Below are 17,812 nucleotides of genomic sequence, written 5' to 3'. Positions count from 1 at the left end.
CTTTTCTCATATACACTGTGGCACAGAGGTGAAGTCGCACATGTAAACGTGAATCGTTTTTCCCAAATGGGATACACGTTTTGGGGTATTTTATACGAACGAAGTATCTCGAGCATACATTACAATAATTTTTTTCGTTCATGGGGTGCCGTATAGGGCGCATTTTGGTTCAGTAATCAGTTCCTGTTGTGCCTTGTTTACGGTAGATACAGCAGCCGACATGTCTATAGGAAAACATTGCAACTGACCCGTTGTAGCCTTAATAAATGCGGTATGTGCGAGGCGCCGAGAACCCATTTGCAATCTTGAAACATGACCGAGGTTTTTCTAGTGCAGAGATGCCAAAACAACATCACCGTTCCGATTAATTAGATAAGCCGAAATGACTTCGTCTTCCGGTTTCCTAAACTGCACAGGGCATCACACTTTGTAAAAGTTAGTAAGCCGTACGAGCTCGACGACTGGACGGAGGGATCTTCAGTTGCAGTGTACGAAATTAATATGGTTTCTCCTGATCATTTTTGTGCATCCGAGCTGCTCGTCGAAGTGAACACGGCTGGAATACATGATATTAGGTTAATGCAACCATACTGGGGTTCAAACGTATTTTGACGGCTAACGGTCTTGCGCATGCGCGCTTATGGACACACACGTTTTCGGTCACCGGTCGAGATGACGCAGTCTGAAACCCAAGGACATAAAAAAAAGAGAGACAGAGAGAGAGAGAACCCACGAGCTTCGGCCCTTGGCTGCGCAGTCGCTAGCGTACACCAGAATAACGGCCATTGTGAAGAACTCAATGGACATGCGTAATCTCAATGGGCGCCACACATTTTGCTGCGCGAGAACGAGTGACCCGTGTCACCTTCTGTCACGAAAACTGCGCACAGCCGGAGACAAACGCAGCGAATCTCTGCGATTAACGTTACTCCCAGTGATATCTAAGCCGTTGCTACAGAAGCAACATCCCACAAATAACGTTTGGTATTCCAGGAGTGTTAACGGGCTGGTGGAATGTGAGGTGACGGGGAAAGCCATGGCTCGGCGCACTAACTGCGTGCGGGCGCCGTGTTGAGCATGGTGGCCCGCTTGAGGCAGAGCTCCCGCATCTGCAGCAGGCTTCCCTCGAGGCTGAGGGCGAAGAAGTCGGACGATGTCTCCGGTGAGCTGAAGAAGGAGGAAACGCAGAAGGACACCTGGTCGGCGTAGATGTTGTAGGCGCAGCCGTAGCCGTCCGGCACCACGGCTCCGTAGCCCCCCAGGATTCCCTTGTCCGAGGTCAGCTTCAGCACCAACGGCAGAGGAAAGAACAGAAAACAAGGCAGCAGTGCGTGATGTGAGACGGCCTTCGACGTAAGAAGTATCGTAAGCACTCGAGAAAAGGCTCGGTAAGCCATGACCGTTCGAATTTCAGCGTGTAAAAACGCCGCAATGCCGATCCTGTAATGCTTCCGTAATTTTGCGTTCTTCTTGTTATTAGCTTTTTACCTCATCCTGTGATTGAAAGGACTGCGAGGACATCCAACTTTGGTTCTTTGCAAAATTTGATCGTTTAGCGACTCCTCTGACGTTCGTTCGCGGCAAAAGACCCATATTTATTTCTAAGATATTTCGACTTGAAACTGACATATTCCCCCCCCCCCCCCCCCCCCCCAACTTGCCTCAAACTGGTGACGTTGATAATGACGTCGGCAGATGTGTGGTCTAGCCAGCTTCAGAAATCAATGCCCCCTCCCCCCCCCCCCCCAAAAAAAAAAAAAAAAAAAAAAGAAAAAAAGATGCTTGACGTTGCAGCAATCACTACGCAAACGGCCTGCGGCGGCGATAATTGTGTTTCGTTTTGTTTCTGCTATTTTCTAGCTAACGAAAGCGCCGTTGCGTGTGTAGGTAACCGCTGTATAGAACGCGATAATCAGGCTAACTTCAATACGTCCTTAGTGTCCCTTGAAAAAGCTTTCTTCGGGGTTTGCCACAGAGCTGGCCTATGCAAGCATATACGGTATATAGCCCACGAGTCGAGAGCAGTTCGTTTCGCCTCAACCAAGCGCTTAGGTGGGCCAGCAAAGGCGCATTGAGTTGCGTTATCGAATTTATAACTAGGGAGAACTTTTTAAGGTGTAGCATACTTGTTACTGTGGGTAAGCGGACAGGGTGGCGTTAAATGGTGCGGTACTTCGCTCCGACGCCTTCCCCGCGTAACACGATGAGCTTCGTCGTGCGTGTCATACCTGGCTCGTCGACAGCCTGAAGTGGAGAAAGTCTGCGTAAGACTTGTCGCTGAAGATGGCCGCCGGCATCTCGTGTAACCTCGCCATCTCCCGCAGTCCTAGCAGGTGGTTGTCCGGACCCTCGCCGTTCACCGTCTGCACCGGAATGCGAGCGTCATCGTGACGCGTCCGCGAAGCGCGCACGCACGGCGATATGGGGGTGACGGGGGAAGGTGGAGGTATTTCCGCAGCAGATGCACCAATAGTTTCAAGCGTGTGTCTGCAAATTCTTAATGAAAAAAACAAACAAACAATCAAACAGACACTGACACCACTGACACGTTGACACGCAGTACACAAGCAGCACGCTTGCAGACGAGGGCATTGCTTTGGAAGTTTTAGTATAACTGCCTAAGCGCGACAGGAATAGAGTGTGGTGAGGATGCCTTTTTAGGCTATTTTTAGACTTACAGGTTTTGACGCGTGCCAACTTTCACTAGTAAGCTCTATGTACCGCCTCGAATTTCCATGATTTACTGAGCGGTCTTGAGTGGTTCGGTAGAGATGAGCAGCCTGCATCGTCTATTTGCCCCTCGTCCTGATGAATCAACGAACCCGCGAGAACGTTTTACTGCCAGAAGCGCGCCTGGAGCTTTATTTAGTGCAGTTTTTGGTGGTAATGAGGTTTCAGCACACAGTGTACTGAAACGATAGCTTCAGGCACTGTTTAAGAAGGTGAGATTAGGACATTGAGCTTTGAATATACATTATGCATTACATGTATGAATTGGCGCAATGCTAGATATGGTTTCTTATGGAATTTGAGCTCTTGCTTATCGGCCGCACATGACGACTAAATAGTCCTCTCTACCGCTCTCGATACCATGTAGCTGAAGAAAAGTTACTCTCGGTCCGAGGCCAAGACCGGGATGATTTTTCTTCAGAAACAAAGTTATGTTGCAGTCGCTACACCGCTGTTCACCGCGCCCTTATTCTGCTGGCTTGTCTGCTGCAGATGCACTAGAGTGAAACGATGGTCACTCGTGAGCATTTCTACACCAAGGGTCTTATTCCCCCCCCCCCCCCCCCCCCATCGTAAGAATAACAAACAAAGAAAGAAAACGTCTGACAGTTTATGTAGCACTAGACGCGTTCGTTAATACACAGTAATCAGATAATAAAAATTAGAAGAGTTCAACGCTGCTGAACCGAATATTGAGCGAAAGCAATAGCTGCGGGTGACCGAACCTTCTTCTAATTCTTCTTCCTCTTCCCCAGCCCACACATTAAGCCCCGTTTTAACCAAGCCGTATGAATGTGCCTTAGTGGCCTAGAGGGTAACGAAATTCCAAGGTCCTGGCAGGCTAATTCTAACATAACCGTCCCATGTGAACTGAGAGACACAAGTTGGCAGCTCCTGCCATCTTGGGGTCTTCTACGGGGGTCGTCTAAAGGTCGAAGGTCAATAGTGGTCACCGCCGTCCCATGCTGAAGGCTCAAACTGCGAGCAGTATTGCTTTCGCAATAAAATGTAGCGGTTATACCAAATAATGACTCTCTTGAAAATAAACCAGTTTCTCCATAGCAGCAATGGGTTAACAACGAGTTCACCAGGTCAAGCCATTTAAAGGTCCAGCGTGAGAACGAAATATTTTTTTCGGCTTGCAAGGGAAACACGCGGAGAGACGATGTGAACTCACGTAAGTAAGTATTTCCGTTCCTTTGGCCACTGCTTCCAGAAACAACTGAATCTTGTCTTCTTCCTGCATGAAACAGGTTGGAACGATTAGAATTGTCTTCAATACCCATACTTAGCCGGACAGCCTTACTCTTTGAAAATGTTAAACTCCTGCAACCTAATAGTATCTTTTCTTGAGCGGAATTTAGCAGGTGTTATCAATGCATGCTCGTTTCGTGAGCGACAAATTAAGATGGAGGGGTTTCTTTGCTCTATTTCGAAATTATGAGCGACAGAACAACACGGCGAAAACAAACAAACAAACAAACAAACAAACAAACAAACAAACAAACAAACAAACAAACAAACAAACAAAAACGCGCGCGAGCTTTTAATTTTCGGCGAAGTTAATTTCGGTGCCAGTGCGCGCCCCAGTAGCGCGGCTTCTAGCTGTATTTTATATGAATTCGTTAACCCGCGAACATTGTCGCCGCTGACGGCATACTGGCAAATTCCCTGCCTTTAAGTTGGTTCTTCTGAGGTCAGGCTGAATAAACACGTAGAGCATAGAACTGTCACTGCCACAATAAAACAAATAAATTACCCCGCAGTGCAACATTAATACATGAAGCGAAAAGAACCTAGCTAAATGAATTCATTGCCTTATACCGGCAGAATTGGACAGGTTGTCCGGTCTCCTCGTCCCTGGCAGGACAATATCGTAGCCGGCTTTTTCACAATAGAGGCAGTCATGGTATTTCTTTCTTTACATTTTTGAAATATATAACGTATGCCTAAAATATTATTACTTTTTCATTAAGCGTTAAACTGGCGTTTCTAAACGATGTATGCATGAGCGCGGAGTGATGTATGTGTAGTCCTACTCAAAAGATTCCGGGGTCTAATGCTGAGCCGTGCAGTGGGATACTAAGTGCAACACCTCTGCAGCTCGAGATATTTTGCAGGTGAGGAGAACTATTGGACCGTTGAACTTTCAGGTATGAAAGGAGAAGGGGCGTAAGCGCTCCACTGCACGGTTCAACAGCTAACCATATGACCGGTAGACTTTTGAGTGATGCTGCACAGGTCACAAGGGACCCCCCTCGGCGAGGGGCGTAAGTCAGTGCGTGATTTACGTACCGTGGCCGGCACGGCGTCGCACATGGCCTGCACGAAGGCGAGTGCCTCAGCGGTGGCAGCACGTATGTTGTCCACGCGGCCCAGGTGGAACTTTCGTAGGGAAGCACTCTCGTACGTCGACACCAGCTTGCGGTGCACCCTGCAGAGGGAGAAAAAAAAAAAAAAAAGGGTGCGTGGCCCCATTAGTGACACGCGTTGTTCAGCAGGCGAGTGCGATAGTATAATAATTATATTGATCTTTAAAAAGTAAAACGACTTTATAACTTCGCTCACGCACGAAAGAGGTGTGCAGTGGCGTTTATGTCGGCATATTATACTGTACACAACCGGGATTTTCTGACCCTCTAACAATCAATTTTATTTATTAGAAAGCAGCGCCATTTTCTATTTGTTCTGACTCCGACAATACTGGGCACCTTTCTTCTGAGGGCCGACAAGATAATATAAAGTTTGTAAACAACGGGACATTTGGATCATTTCAATAAAAAAATTCAGCTTCGTGCTCATATCTCTCCTCCTATCCCCTTACCACCCGTGATTTGCTTGGCGAGCTAATTGCTTTGATGCCGCTTAAAAAGCCGACAGCATGATTTTAGTGGCAAGTTATTCCCGACATTAAGTAAAACATTTGAAATTTTACTTATTCAAACAGTAAGAGCAATTTTTGTGCTAAAGCGACCTAACAAAAACTTGTATAGGGAAAGGGGGGGGGGGGTGGGGGGGGGGGGGGGGGAGGGCGATCTCAGCACACTATAAAATGAAAGCATAATCAAGAAAAAATAAAATAAACAAAGGTTACTTGCCGCGTCTTACGAAGAGAGAAAAAATGAAAACTTTATTTATACCACACGGCGTCAGCCGAGGCGTCGCGCGCTTTATTGCACACAGACTAAACACGGTCACATAGCCAGAATACAACCTCTAGCGCCATTCAAAATTCTTTGCAGGGTAAAAGTCATCACAGACTCATGATAGCTGAAGTTCATCGCTAAATGTATGCAGCCGATGCTAGGAAGGTCCTTTCGGAACATCAAGTCCAGCACTGTCCGAGTTTGGGAGCGTCTTCTGCAGTGTTTCGCTGCTGAGAATGAAAACGCGTGATAAACTCTTGGCTATGGCGTTGCGACAGAAATGAAAAGCAAAGAGGCACCCGTGAGCTGTGCGATGTCAGTGAGAGCTAAAGAACCCACGGTGCAAGACACCGTGAAAGAACCCCAGGTGGCCGACATCAATCTGGAGCCCTCCACTGCGGCGCCTCCTAGTCCCTTATTTCTTTCACTCTTTCCTTCTTCCTTTATCCTAAAGTCGTGGTTGAGCTGTCCACTGACAAGATAAAAAAAATGTATCCAATGAACGCCGAGGCTAAGCGCAATAATTCACGCTCCTCTCAGCCGTCTCCACACTCGTTATACATTACGTCATCGTTTCGTCGATCATGTCGCACAGCATCTAGCGCCGATCACTCGCCCTACCACGCGGTAAGCGCCTTTCATTACCTCTCACCTGAAAACCCGCCCTTCAAACGAGTACAGCCATGGTACCAACATACGTAGTGCTGGTCATGGCAGGATCATAAGTGGGCAGGACGAAAGAAACGTCTGCCCCCCATCCAGACGTACAGTTGACGCACTCGGGAAGTCGCCATGAAGAAATGAGAAACGTTCAGCTTACTTTTTATTCACACAGCACATGAAAATAAAGTGGAACCAAACAAAAAAAAAATATTTTCTGCTGCAGCTTACGAAAGCGCCCAACACATACACAGAAAAAAGTGAGGGAGCTAACAGCAGTACGAAAAATATACACACACACACACACACAAAAAAAAAACTATGGCATAACGGTCGTACTCGAGCCAGTAGAACTTTCCTCAACAGTGTCCAGGCTGGGAAAAACAAAAAAAGGTCACACGTAGTACTCTTAACTCCGCCAGGTGCACCAGACGCAGTTCTTGCCATATAAGGAAGCGCAGTAGAGTAGCATAAATGAACGAAAAGTCCAGGCACCCTCGCCGGAACCGTACAGAGTGGCAGTCGAACTGGCAGTGGGGCGGCCCTCCGCAGCACCCCAGGCAGCTGCTGCGAGCGATCCATCACTGGCCCACCTCTAAAACGCACTAGACTACTCCCGCAGAGGCACCCCTATGGTCCCTGGAAAAGCCACTGCTGAGAAAGAGCTGCTGGTCTCGAAGCAGACAGCGCTCTGGTGCCTCGTGCCCGTCCTCATCTCATGCGTCCAGTCCGCGGCCGAGAGGGCCGGCGCGCACTTTGGGGATGGCGCCTCCATCTTGACCGCTGGCTGCGCTGGCCCGGGAAGGGATGTGGCGCTCTTCACGAGAGCGGTGTTGGTCGCCTCCGGGGCCAGGTGACTGCTCGCGCCGGTTTGTAACCTCAATTTGTGATGTGCGCTGCTTTGCTTGGCGATATCGGTGAGTGCAGCGTGACGCTGTGGCACCTTGGCGACTTGTTCCAGCAGGAGGAGATAGATCCAATACCGCCATAGCTTCGGCTCGAACGACCTCGTCAACTTTGCGAGAGCTGGTTTGTTCGTCGCCGTGGGCTCCGTCCTCGTCCGTCAACTTGGTCGATGCTGGAGACGACCGCCGGGTGGCTCTCATGAGGCTCCAGCGTCGTCCAGCCATCGACTCAATCTTCGCAAAATCGATGTTAGCCTTTGTCCGGCGATTACAGCCCCGCCTCCTGTTGAACTGATGATGATGATGACGTCCTCAGTCGTAATAGCGCATACCCACGATGGGGGATTTACCAGGGGTCATTGCAGATACAAAAGGCTCGTTGGACAAGGAGCGGAGTATCTAGATAAATTCAAGTCTTAAACTAGAATTTAAACGAATAATTTTAAGTTGGGATTCACGCCTCTAATTTTCTGCTTCTTCGTCTACTCATAAGGCGTCTCAGAGCACGCGTGCTGCGCTACCGATTAGGATGCTGGTCTCTGCTTTTCGGTCATGGGACGTGAGAAATGAAGCTGATATTGATTTATAGGCGGGTTTCGAAGCAAGAAAGAGCAGTTACATCAGCAGCAGCCGGCAGGGAAAGACGATGACGCAGGTACTCATATTTCTGTACCGTCAACGGTCAACACCAGTACTCTAGGTGGTGTTGCAACGGTACACAGCATAAAGCCGTCTGTATCATTCGGCGGAAAATATAATATGAGAGAACGGCCCAGAGCACTAATGACAGCACTTGACACCAATCGTTACTTCCTTGGTACATTGGATAAAGGCTCTGCGTTTGAGCTCTTATGGCAGTAGTACCAATTCTACTTTTGCTTGTGGTCTTTATGTGACTTTATTATTTGCAGTTACACCGGACGCATTTGTTATTCGATCTTGAGGGTGATTTACCATCAGGTTGTATTCTGAGTTGGTTTTGAGAGAAAGTCGCTCTCAGAGCACGTCCAAAGAGGCTTTTTCTAATCTCATCTTTTTAGCCTTTTACAAACAAGAGTTACCACTCGGAAAATAGTTCATAATTTCCAATTGGGTGATTTTTTGGCTTTTAGGTCACAACTGAAAAGCTTTGGGGTTACAACCGCCGTATAAATCGCCCCAAATGAGCATGGAGGCTGGTGCACAGTGCCATTGACGCTACAGAAATACTCCACAAGTACAGGTGATGACGTTGATGTTGGTGTGGCATAATGCTTGTTTGAATCAGGCGTTAACGTAAACTGTACCTAATTGTGCCTGTGGCAGAAGATGCGGCTACCGCAACTAACGCTATTGCTCAGACTACTTTGTCGGATTTCTGGCAGTTGCCTTCTGTTTGTCCATGTCCGTAAACACCGGCATCAGCACCTCTGTCGCTGGCGGTGACGATCGCTGAAAGCCTTCTCGAGATTTTAGCTTCGTCCAACCATGACCTTGTCCTTCGCATAATTGATTAACACCCAGCCGTATAGTTATTGCTGACAAGTCATTCTCTCGCCGTGACTCCAATCAGATGGCAATAGTCGTAGTCAACAACAGGAATATGATAATAGTGAGATATAGTCGATCTTTTCCTCAATCAGTAGAACCGCAGAAGAGGCTGTTGTTGCTTTCGCCGGGGCCTCTACAGACGCTCTTAATAGCTCTTGAGGTAACAGCGCGGAACGTGGACGGGAGCACAAGATTAGAAGACACAACGAGCGCTGCACTGCTCAGTGCTCGTTGCGATTCAAAACCCGCAGCAAGAAGCTGCTAGAAAGGCACAATTTCGCCTGAAGCAAACTAAATCATATCTAGACGGAGGAATCCCAGAACATTTACACTGATCTGGACACCAGCTGACCCCTTCCTTTTCGGAAATGAGGTAATTCACGTCTCCACTTGAGGGTTTGGAAACCGAGCTTCTGAGGACTCAACTTCAAGGGTGAAGCGCGGTTAGCTATTCCGAGGTCCTACAACGGAGACCCCGGTTAAGAAAGTCTATCCACCACCACATAAACCTCTAAACAAGAAAAAAAAAGAAGTAGCCAGTAGAAGGCTACAAATAAATGTATTTTCAAATCCGATTTCACTTTACCACATGTTTCCAGACCATGCTACTCTGACTTATGCTTGAAGGACAAAACCGTCAGTTTGTCAGCCTTTCGGAATTAATGGCTGCTTCGTGTTCTTAAAAACTGCCCTTAAAGTATGCAGTACAAAATGCTCAAAAACAGTCATAAGATAAATTTACAACATAGCACACGCCGAGGAATGATTCCGCTACAAGTTGCATTTTTTTTTTTCGGTTTCTCACACTAGCAAGCGGCGATATGAAGACACGGCTTCTACAAAATTGCTATTATATAATTGCCCGCTGTGTTTTATTTCAATATGGCCACTACTAATTGAGTGGACATTATATTAGAGCTTTTTACCTGAGTTAACCGTAGCCCGCTTCCTTTTGACGGCCGCATATCATGCGCCCGCGGAACGCACAGCGACCGAGTCCAAAAGCTTCTGTACGGTGCAGGGCCATCCACTCTCAGGAGGTGGTCGCTCTTTTCAAAACTAAATTGCGTCTTACATGGCTGCACATCGTAGCAAAATGGCGGAGGTATGGATGTACCTGGTCATGTTGTCTCGCATGGGCTGTCATTTTGCTCCGGTTTGCAGTAGGGTACGGCGCACTGGTACCATGAATAGAGCGTCCGCGCGCTCGCGTGTTCACCTTAATAGTTCACGACCCTGTACATGAACACTTTATAATACTCTGGTGCAAAATGTTCCGAGCGTAAGCGGCTTTGTCAGTCGTTGGCGCGACGTACAGCTTTTAACTCTGTCGAGAATATTCTATTTGCTAGGAAATTTATGATAGATGACACTTGTTGCCACTATTGAGGAATTTGTGCGCCCCAAAGCGCAGCAAAAGTTATCGTAACTCATAACTCTCACGTGTAGATGGCGCCAAGCTGAAAAAAGAAAATTAAACCTATGTGAGCATGCTCAGGTCCGCCAAACTGCTTGGAATCCGTGCTCCACGCGCACCCGACCGACCCATGACGTCAGCAGAACTGGGTGGCCCTTAGAATTCGTTCGATCATGGAGTATGACTCGCAAAAAAGGGCGTAATCATCTTGAAAATTCGATTCGAGAACTACGCCGTGTTCATCTGAGAAATCTGACATGGACAATCGAACTGTAATAATCGAAATGCGGAGTACAAGCATCAAATAATTTTTCGACACACACACACACACACACACACACACACACACACACACACACACACACACACACACACACACACACACACACACACACACACACACACACACACACACACACACACACACACACACACACACACACACACACACACACACACACACACACACACACACACACACACACACACACGCACGCACGCACACACACACACACACACACACACACACACACACACACACACACACACACACACACACACACACACACACACACACACACACACACACACACACACACACACACACACACACACACACACACACACACACACACACACACACACACACACACACACACACACTGAAAGCCCGCGCCTATATTCAAATCTCGTGTCTTTTCCTGTGCTCCCCATTGCAGTCCCTGTTTACCCCTTCTCTCTCCCGCGCGGGCGGGGAGAACCGGTCTTCCAGCGATGTGTATGAAAGCGAGGCGCACTGTCGCCTCAGAAGTCCTTTTCGCGCTTCGCCTTCATGCGTAGTCTTCTTCCTGGCTTCCCTGACGGCTGCCGGCCGCGACCCCCCTGACCTCAGCCACGCACGCAATCTGAAGATTAAAACCAACCAGTTGTTTTTATGCCCCGCCTCGGCATGTCTGTGCGTCTCTCGTGGGAATTGGATTCGCCTACAGCTCGCTCGCTCGCTCGCTCGCTCGCTCGCTCACTCACTCACTCACTCACTCACTCACTCACTCACTCACTCACTCACTCACTCACTCACTCACTCACTCACTCACTCACTCACTCACTCACTCACTCACTCACTCACTCACTCACTCACTCACTCACTCACTCACTCACTCACTCACTCACTCACTCACTCACTCACTCACTCACTCACTCGCTCACTCACTCACTCACTCACTCATTCTCGTCACAGGACAAGCGAAGGCTCAGGTTTCTTAAGGTGATCCTTCCTTGTTCCTCTGAGAAAATGTTGGTGCCTGTACTGAGCTTTGTAGCGAAAGCGTGAAATCGTTATGCATTATAAAGCGAGATTCGGGACGACTTCTATGCAAGCTTTCTCCTCCTACTCCACAGGGATCATAAACGCTACCTATCCTCCTGAAATGCGTGGAAGAGGAGAAGAGATGATAGGAGCTTGCAGTTTTTAACAAAGCTGTCCAGGCAACGTAACTTGTTTTTGAGCCGTGTAGCCGAGTAATCAAAAGACAATGCAGTCTCCAAGGGTGCTATAAGGGCCCAATATATGGTTCATGAGCAAATCATGTTGCTTCGTTATTCTCGGTGAATATGGTGTACGCGATTCACACGTCAGAAGAAAATTATTACACCTTTTGACCAGTAAACGGGATACCCACGTGAGCAACGAAGACGGCAGCTGTGCGCAGGCGACGCAGTAGCAACACTTCCTAGCCATCGTGGCTCAACGGCTATGCCATTCGGTTCCTGAGGTCAAGGTCGAGGTCGCAGCTGCTGCATTTTGATATAAGAAGAATGAAAAAAAAAAAAAAAACACCCACTCTGCGTGGTGTGAGCGCACATTATGAAACCCAAATTGGCTGAAATTCAGAGCCCTGCGCTCATCCCATCCCTCGTGCCACCGGTTCATGTCTCCACTGTGAGACAATTTCAGCACCTCTCCTTATAAAAATAAGGCGATACTTAAAAATAAGCTCAGATTTAAGGGTATGATGAGGCTGCAACAGTGAAGCATGCGTCCCCCCCCCCCCCCCTCTTCACGTGGACGCGAGACGGCCCGTCCAAAAACAATGGGCCATCTGCGCTAGCTTGCGGAATCCCATATGCATGGCCTTCCAATCTACTAAAAGCTTTTCTGCGCCACGTGCAAAAAGTTTTCCTGCGCGGCTCGGTTAGTCCCTATGGGTCAGCGAGGCTTCCAAGGATGGTGGCAAGCCTCGTGAAGGAAGACCAGCATAACGAGAACGGTTTTGTGTGCACTATTGACAGACACATTAAAAGAGGTCGGCACAATGCTGCAGATGATGACGTCGACCTTCCGCTTTTGTATTCCTCCAGGATAACGACCACCATCGAGCCTCCCAGTGCTTTTGCTTCCCCTTTTGCACTCAGGCCAAAGTGCCAATCTTGTGCATTAGACGTTTTAGATCTACTGCGGTGCTTACGTTATGTACAATCCAGAGTTTCGCATGGACTCGACTCCAATTAACCTTAAACCAGACCAAGGTCAAACTAAGCGCGCGTCCCCAACACCAACATTATATTCTTAGACGGTCCAAAATTAAAAAAAGAAAGTATAGTTGGTTGCAGATTAATATTAGCCCTGGGGCTATATTGAGGTTACGGTGGACACCAAGACGCAAAAGGCATTTATTAGTGAATTAATGAATTACGTTAATTAACTTTAATTCTTTATTGTAGGAGGTATGTTGTAATTGCAAAATTGGACCTCGTCTTCCAAATAGTATAGCCGCGAAAAAAGACCTTCGTAAAAAAAATTGTATTGGGTGTTACAAGGCCCACAAATATGACCCTGATAGGCGGTTTCACCCAGTAACACAGCGCCAGCGGCGCGTCCGGTGTAGATGACTCGGCTAATGTGCGCTTTGAAAAAGGACTTCAATGACTGCGCGCATTGGGTATCGACGTGGCGGCTATCAGCGAGGTCGCGGTCGAAATGAAATTGACAACGAACCATCATGCGCCCGTCTGGCTCTGAGGTGACGGCAGCAGAGTGACGAAATCTCTGGGTGGAGCGATCTACATAACAAGCGATGTGCTAGTGTGTGAAACTGCCTATCAGAGTAACATTTGTGAGCCTACTAACACGCACTACATTAGTTTTTGAAGAAAATTTGTTTTCGCGGCTATATTACTACAATTCTACAATTCTGCAAATACAACATACCCTCTAAAATGAAAATTTTAATGGTTAATTAACGCATTTATTTAATTATTGAACTAATTGAAACAGTTTGCGTCTTAGCTGGAGTCCGCCGCAGCACTCAGTATAGCCCCAGGGCTAAAATAAATCTAAGGCCAATTGCCTTTATCTTACAACTTAGGACCTTCTGAATAAATACTCCCGGTATATGGAAAGTATATTTTGGATGTGCCTTCAGCGAATACGAACATATGCTTTCTTTGTGGGCTACATTAATGAAAAACAGCACGAAAAAAATATAATATGTCCATTCTTGCGTTTACAAAGGTTGATATCAAGAACACTGGCGCCTTTTTGTGCTTTCGGGCATATTTTAGCAGAGGGAATGCATGCGCTCACCACCAGCTAACAAGAATCTTGACCGATCTTGATTGGCTAACCTGTTTCGTGAGGTCACAACCAAGTGGCCTCGCGCGGGTAATTCAAACTCAGTCCAGTATACCGGCTCCAACGCGCGATCCTCCGGTGGATTTATCAAGTTCGCCAGCCAACAGAAAGCGTGATCGAGCCACTAAAGAAGAATCAGACTCGCGGCTGATTCGAATCGGTCGGGTTCTAACCCGTGAGACCCAGGTTCAGTAGCCGAGCGCCTTATCCGTTGAGCCACCGCTGCGGGAGATTTCGCTCGTTATAACCAGGTTTAATTAAAGTTAAAGCTTCGCCATTTGACACGCCTGCTCCCAGATGGCTTCACAAGTAGGGCTAAACTAGAGTTACTATATAAGGCTTTTATTACCACAGTAACTTCAGGTTAAACACATAGCCTCCGTGATCAAGCTTGCCGTTTGACATGGCAGCTCCCAGATGGCGCCAAATGTAAAGCTGGAAGTGGAGCACAAGAGGCACATAGACACAGACAGTTTGCACTATGTAAGTATCGCGTAAAAAAACGGCAATTACTCGGAGTTAAGACAAGTAAGACGAAAACAGAAAGCCAGTGCTTTCGCACTATGATCAGTTTAACATAGATAACCACAGCCAATTTATTATTACATTCACCACACTGAGGTGTACCTAGTTCTGAATCGTAATATTATCCTTGCTATTATCTCCTGCTTTCATAATTCTGGGTTAGAGTAATTGTAGATTCTAGCAATAGCTTGGTTTAGGCGAAGAAAAAAAGGGGGTTTCAAGGCAAATTTGGATATGGAGTTCTGTTGTGTGTTTCACTGGAGCGTACTTTAGAAAAGAAATCATTTATAGTTTGTATGCACCTCACTGCATACCATCGCGCAAAATCAGCAGATTAAATTTGCATTCATCTGTCAACTTGTCGTGACCTCGGCTCTGCTTCCCAATTGATTTCAAGCAGTTGGCTTATTTATGAAGCTTATAAACGAAATTGCGCTCGAGACGGCACAGTACGTTGCGCCGCGTTTGTCTATTTCATTCGTCTTGTACTATATCAAATAATGTAAAGAAATATTAGCTAGAAGTGGTCGAAACATGCAGGCAAACTCACTTGTAGTAGGTAAGCTGTAACGCCAGCTGTATATATACATCGGGGCTGATGCGTTGCTCTTTGATGAAGTTCTTGCCGTAGTTAGGAAAGTGCAAGATGTACAGGTCCACGTCTTCTGCCAGGCTGCGAAAATGAAAGAATCGGGTTACCGACTGTTCACGTTAAAAGCAAATGTTATGCGGTTCATCGATATGGGTGCGCTGGTGTAGCGCATATTGCGGTATGCCAGAGCACAAATGTGGTAACAGTGCGCTCGCAAGTGTGCACAGTGCACCCCAAAATTTTACAATACCGCGTGTGGCACACTTTGATTTGGGCATCCTGTTGCGTTCGATACTGGTATGCTGAGGGTAGGCGTTTCCTACGTCTACTCTTTTACGGCAGCTTGTTAACCAGCGGTGTCGTGCACTGCACAGTGCAGATGTCCGTGCTCGGGACGGAGCACTGTGGATTAGGTAAAAGTTGTACTCGACAACATGATACTTTAACTACATTTCAGACTAATGGCTTCCATGACATCTGCTCCATCATTTAAACCAGCAATTTTTTGTATACTTAAAAATATGCATGACAATGAGCGGGAAAGAGAGACATGCCTTTGTTTTCTTTACTCTGCTTGAGATAACATGAACCTGCTAAGCAATGCGGCGCTGGAGACAGCGAACGCCTCGTACGCAAAGATCCAACTGGCCGGCGGCCGAGGCGGAAGCACAGCGCAGCGAGCGCTAATATCCAGCTGTGCGCGCCGCGAGCATCGAAGCGAGACGTCGTGAATGCCGATATCCAGCCCTACTAGAAGTCGACACTGAAGCAAAATCGGCGTGAACGAGAAGTACCAAAAATACTAAAATCTACCCAGCACTCATCTACCGACGCGGCGAATGTCAGTGCAAGGCGGCCTGGCGCGCAGCCAAGCGGGCAGCACTGCGACGCTGCACGTAAGCGGAAGGCCAGAGCCCGCATACGTGCGGCGAGTGGAGCAGAGGACGAACGCACTTGGAACGCTGGTCCAAACGTACTGCGCGGCAAGGCTCTGTAGACTTCAAGATACATTTGCGCAGAATGCATTAAACGTTACCGGGCCACAGGTTCCGCTTCTGAGCTGTGTAGCGGTGCATTTACGACACCTCCAAATCTCCAAAAAGTTCGGAAATGTGTCATTCTCATTTATGAGAACCTTGGTACTGACTGAGCGTCTTCAGTGTCAGAATATTCTACTGTAAAGCAGACCCTACGGCCTGGAAACTTTGAAAGCAACCAGCACATATACAGGGCGTTCCGTATTTATCTGTGCAGGTTGTGGAACATTTTCCTACGCAAACTACTGGATTATCTCGGTTCAAACGCCGAACACAATGGACGTTGTGATTGTCAGTGTTTCTGAAGTGAAACTTCACTACGCCATGCACGTGTGTCAGTACAGTGCAATCCGCCCGGCCGCGCTTAACATTGAAAAAGGTGGTATGGCCTTGCCCTGATTTAGTGTACGGTTCCGCCATTCCGTGGTCCACAGAAAAGTATACTGCTCCTTTCCCCAAAACCTAATTTCAACAAAAAATGTATAAAAAGTGACCCTGGCCTGATTAGTGTCCTCTCGAAAGTTATATATATATATATATATATATATATATTGCGCCTTCCTCTCCCCAAAACACAATAATAATAATAATAATAATAATAATAATAATAATAATAATAATGAAAGGAAAGGCGCTGTACCTGTCACAACACTTGATCTGTGCACACCTGAACCGCGGGGAAGGGAGGAAGGTGGGAGTGAAAGAGTAAACAGAGAAAGGGGTGCCATAGTGGAGGACTCCGGAGTAATTTCGACCACCTGGGGATACCAAAACACAACTTAAAGAAAAAACGAACGCCGGTGGCTGCGTTTCGATGCAGATGAAACGGAGAGGCACCCATGTGCTGTGCGATGTCAGTGCAAGTTAAAGATCGCCAGGTGGTCGAAATTAGTCCGCTGCTCTCCACTACGGCTCCTCTTTCTCTCTTTCCGCTTTCATGCTCACCTTCCTCCCTTCCATTACGGCGCGGTTTATGTGTCCACTGAGAAGTGTCGCCGATACTGCTACCTTCATTTCCTATAAACAAATTTTAAATACGAAAAAAAAAAAAACGCGAATTGAAAAAGAGCTGTCTACTCTCTAGGCGAAGCTTGAGCGTTTTAATACAAACAGTAAAGCCATGCATAACCATGCTTAACACATCTTTCGCTCGTATCACTAGGTTCCAGCCACGTTTAAAGCTCCACAATTTTCGATGAGCAATTTAGCGTCTGAACTTGCCTGCATTTTCCGGAATCGTCGAAAAACTGCAGTCGTTTGCAGCAGAACTTTTCGTCATCGCGAGAGAAACTGGTTCGACAGGCTGCGTCATCTGGTGGACCGCAAGGCCCGCCACGCTCTATACAAAATATTGGTTGCCTTATACTTTGCTAGATGGCGCAGCCGCAGCAGACATTTTCGACGATTCTGGAGAATGCAGGCAAGTGTAGATATTACACTACTTATCAAAAAGTATAGACGATCACAAGTTATAGTGTGGTCACTGTAGGAGCACAAACAGTGCAGTAGTTTGCGCATGGTATTTTTTTTTTTTTTTTTTTTTTTTTTTTTTTACAATCCAAACAGATAAATACGGAACACTTTGTACTTGCCGCCAAATTCGAGACGAAAAGACGAAGGCGCCGACATTTAACAGTGC

The 17,812-nt window shown here is 47.2% G+C and overlaps 1 protein-coding gene across 1 annotated transcript in view; it reads right to left on the bottom strand.

The window, feature by feature from the left end:
- Positions 1–1,049: 1,049 nt before the first annotated feature.
- The window catches only part of LOC146202738 (choline O-acetyltransferase-like), a 31,845-nt gene continuing 15,082 nt past the window's right edge, over positions 1,050–17,812 (bottom strand). The window contains exons 8-12 of the mRNA XM_084585005.1: positions 15,095–15,217; positions 5,026–5,164; positions 3,908–3,970; positions 2,229–2,363; positions 1,050–1,283 (exon numbers count right to left, since the gene is read on the bottom strand). Of these exons, the coding sequence (XP_084441131.1) occupies positions 1,050–1,283; positions 2,229–2,363; positions 3,908–3,970; positions 5,026–5,164; positions 15,095–15,217 (694 nt within the window). The remainder of the gene's footprint in view (positions 1,284–2,228; positions 2,364–3,907; positions 3,971–5,025; positions 5,165–15,094; positions 15,218–17,812) is intronic.

Source organism: Amblyomma maculatum, chromosome 1 (genome assembly GCF_055883805.1).
Source record: "Amblyomma maculatum isolate TAMU_Amacu chromosome 1, ASM5588380v1, whole genome shotgun sequence".
Lineage (NCBI taxonomy): Eukaryota > Metazoa > Arthropoda > Arachnida > Ixodida > Ixodidae > Amblyomma > Amblyomma maculatum.
Note: the sequence above shows the minus strand (reverse complement) of the source record. Positions and strands in the feature narration are given on the sequence as shown.